Source organism: Aspergillus pseudodeflectus (assembly GCF_044049435.1).
Source record: "Aspergillus pseudodeflectus strain CBS 756.74 chromosome Unknown BJX68scaffold_8, whole genome shotgun sequence".
NCBI lineage: Eukaryota > Fungi > Ascomycota > Eurotiomycetes > Eurotiales > Aspergillaceae > Aspergillus > Aspergillus pseudodeflectus.
In genome coordinates, this window is record NW_027263784.1 from 1 (window position 1) to 3,976 (window position 3,976).

General features: G+C 47.6%; 1 protein-coding gene across 1 annotated transcript in view; it reads left to right on the forward strand.

Moving 5' to 3' along the window:
- Positions 1 to 842: 842 nt before the first annotated feature.
- BJX68DRAFT_279544 (uncharacterized protein) overlaps positions 843 to 3,976 on the forward strand; it is a gene marked incomplete at both ends in the record, with an annotated part of 3,839 nt that continues 705 nt past the window's right edge. The window contains 6 exons of the mRNA XM_071048755.1: positions 843 to 1,160; positions 1,200 to 1,547; positions 1,578 to 1,749; positions 1,803 to 1,976; positions 2,049 to 3,631; positions 3,685 to 3,960. Coding sequence (XP_070902228.1) covers positions 843 to 1,160; positions 1,200 to 1,547; positions 1,578 to 1,749; positions 1,803 to 1,976; positions 2,049 to 3,631; positions 3,685 to 3,960 — 2,871 coding nt within the window. The remainder of the gene's footprint in view (positions 1,161 to 1,199; positions 1,548 to 1,577; positions 1,750 to 1,802; positions 1,977 to 2,048; positions 3,632 to 3,684; positions 3,961 to 3,976) is intronic.

Sequence of the window (3,976 nt, forward strand, 5' to 3'; positions counted from 1 at the left end):
CGCAATCCTGTCTGGTCCGTGTATCGTTTGGACGTACAGGGGAAGTCCGATTCTTCTCGTGAAGGTTTACAGTGCCTTGCGATGAATATACAGTCCGGGTTTTGATACAGGCTTTCCGGAAACTGGTGTCGCCACCTTACTCTTTTGATTACTTCTGCAACCCTAACTCTAAAAGGCACTAATCCCCTTTAAGATATGAGATGGAAAATCTATTATCCGAAACCGTTTTCTCAAATACGTGGCAGTATCATAACGGGTGTGATTCGCGCGGCACGGGTCGATAATAGACCCGATAGCACCAGATGCGGATAAGGGTGGGTTTCTCTTTCGTCTCATCGCATCAGCGGAGCCAAGGATAACCGAATCAATCTCCATTTCCAATCAGCTGACCCATTGAACCTCGGTATATTGACGTTGACAGCGTGTCAGGAGCTGGAACTGGCGTCAACTGTTGGTCAGGATTGCATGGAATATTCCACGATCGCCCGGGCCGGGCCGATCCGATAATAGGTCCGATTACGTTGTGCCCACAAGGCAATCAACGTCGTTTAGGAAAGACGAGAGGAAGTACTGGTCAATACGGAGTAGAAAACCGTCATATCGCGGCGAGAAGCGGGGTTATCTTTCTCCGCTCGAGCAGCAGCGGACCATGTACCCACCAATCACGTACCGCTACGTTCCCCCGTCAGCAGCGATGACGATCGCCCATGTTACCCCGCGCCAGCAATCTCATCCTCTGCCCTCAAGAATGATTCTCAAATCTGACATTTTTATTACTCTGACTCACTTCTCGAGTATCATCATTTTCCTACAACCACAACCTCTCATCCCCACAAGTTAAGATGACCGAACCTCCTCAAGCTCTCACTCACGGCGACTACACTGTCGGCTGGGTATGTGCTTTACCGGATACCGAGCTGGTGGCTGCCATGGCCATGCTGGACGAGACGCATCCCGTCCTACCAGCGGCCGATCCACATGATTCGAACTCATACGTTCTTGGAAGAATCGGTGATCACAATGTCGTGGTTGCCTGTTTGCCAGTAGAAATAACTGGCAAGGTCTCTGCTGCTACTGTTGCCAAAGACATGGTTCGCAGCTTCCCTGCTGTTAGATTCGGGCTCATGGTTGGAATCGGCGGCGGTGCTCCGTATTATGGCGTAAGAGGAAATGATGATCAAGCGATAATTGATAAGAAGGAGGATTCCGAAGATACTGAAGAGTCCGACGATGATTTAGAAGATATCCGAGACATTCGACTTGGTGATGTTGTGATAAGCCTCCACTCCAAGTCTTCAGATGCTGTTGTGCAGTACGATTTTGGGAAGTCGTTGCAGGAAAGGGAGTTCATACTTAGTGGTGGAAAACTAAATAAACCTCCAAGCATTGTTCTGAGCGCTGTTGCTCATCTTAAGGCGCAGCATAGGTTGGAAGGGCACAACAATATCTCCAAAACATTGGAGACTATAATGTCCACCCGTCCTACGCTTGCAAAGGAATTCCAGTGTCCTGGATCTCAGAAGGACTATCTCTTCAAGTCAGAAATTGTTCATTAGTCGGGGAAGAAGACGTGTAAGGCATGTCGCAGCCTGAACAGCAGCCTTGTGAAGAGGGATCACCGACCTAACGGTTCTCCACGATTACATTATGGGACAATCGGGTTAGCGGACCAAGTGATGAAAGACGCCCTCCTAAGAGATAAATGGGCACGTGAGAAGAGTATTATTTGCTTTGAAATGGAAGCTGCTGGTTAGTACTACACTCCGCTAGCATTAGAATATCAGTTTCTAACTCCTGACTAGGACTCATGGACTCATTTCCTTGTCTTGTCATCCGAGGCATCTGTGATTATGCTGATTCCCATAAGAACAAGATCTGGCAGCCGTACGCTGCAGCGACAGCAGCATGCTATGCAAAAGAGCTCCTTCACGTTATTTCAGGGCAGGGGGTCATGAATATGGATCCAGTCAAGCAAAGTATGTAGAGCTTAGCTAATAATTTGCTCATCTATCAGTTTCATCAGGATAATGTACTAACTGCGTTTTAAGTTGAGAAATCCGTAAAAGAAGTCCATTCCATTGTCAAAGACCTTAGCAGGGGAACCCGACAGCGCAAAGTCTTCGAGAAGCTGCTCTACGCAGAAGGCTCTAGTTTTGATGCGTCTGATGCTGAGCATGAAGCAAGATGCCACCCTGAAACGCGGCTTAATTTGCTTTATCAGATCATTGAGTGGGCGAACAGTCCAAGTCAAGAATGTATATTCTGGTTGAATGGTATGGCCGGAACTGGGAAATCAACCATTTCTCGGACAATAGCTCAACACTTCAGGGAGAAGAACCAACTTGGTGCCAGCTTCTTCTTCAAACGCGGAGAGGGTGAGCGTGCTAACGCCAAGAGGTTCTTTACCACCATTTGCGCGCAGCTTCTGCTTCAAGTTCCCGCACTAATTTACCATGTTGAGGTAGCCATTGATGCCGACCCATATATATCAGGGAAATCAATGAAAGAGCAGTTCACGAAGCTGCTCCTTGAGCCGCTTCTCAGTCTGGATCAAAATGAGCCCACAATAATTGTGATTGTGATTGATGCTCTTGATGAATGTGGTAATGCGGATGACATACGAACTATACTCCAACTTTTGCCAGCTGTGCAGAAATGCAAATCTAGGCAGATCCGAATCTTTGTGACGAGCCGCCCTGAACTGCCAATCCGCTCTGTCTTCGAAAGGAGCAACAAACATCAATCTCTAGTACTCCACGAGCTCTCCAACACAGAAATTGAAAAAGACATTCGTGTCTTTCTCAGGGACGAATTTTCGCGGATGAGAGTAAACCGACAAATCTCCAGTGAATGGCCGGGAGATGATGTTCTTGAAACTTTAGTCAGGAGAGCAGTTCCGCTGTTTATATCTGCAGCCACTGCATGCCGCTTTATCGAAGAAGGCCGGCATCCAGAAAGGCGTCTTAAAAAGCTTTTGGAAGCCCAAGCAGTCACTTCCGGTTCGCAGATGGACAAGATTTACCAGCCGGTTTTGACTCAGCTCCTTACAGATAATGAAGACGAGTCAAATGAAATCCTACAGGAATTTCGGGATATTGTTGGTGGTATCATCACTCTTGCGGCCCCTCTCTCGGTCCAGTCACTAACACGGCTTCTTGATCTGCCTACGCAAACCATCAGTGACATACTGGATCCACTGCACTCAGTTCTCAATATTTCCCGTGATTTTGGAACTCCAGTCCGCATCCTGCACTTATCCTTCCAAGAATACCTCCTGAAAACAGAAAGCAATTTCCATGTCGATGAGCAGGAGATGCACAGCAAGATAGGGCTCCATTGTCTTCGCGTTATGAATGGCCGCCTTAAACATAACAACTGTGGTCTGTCAAGCTACGGGACACAGAAACTTGACATTTGTAGCCAGAGTATTGATCAGCATCTCTCAGCGGATCTGCAATACTCCTGTCAGTACTGGATATACCATGTGCAGCAGAGTAAAGGCCTCATCTCAGAGCCTCAAGTTTTCCCCTTTTTGGAAAGACACTTCCTCCACTGGTTAGAAGCACTGAGCTTGATGGGCATTATATCCGAGGCTGTGGGAATGATCGATATGCTGCAGGGGACTATTAGCGTAAGTCTCTTTACCGTCCATACTTGAGTGATAGCTAACATTGAGAAATGCAGAAGGGCACTGCTAGGATTGCTAGCTTTCTCTATGACGCCAAGCGATTCATCCTGAAGAACACTTATATAGCAAGGCTTGCCCCACTCCAACTTTACTCTTCTGGGCTAGCATTTTCACCAATGGAAAGTACTATTCGAAAGATGTTTTCTAACAGCATACCAAAATACATACGCGCACCACCGCAAGTGGAGGAATACTGGAGCCCAGGGCAACAGACGCTTGAGGGCCATTCAGATACGGTTTGGTCAGTGGCCTTCTCCCATGACAGCCAGATGGTAGCCTCAGGCTCTG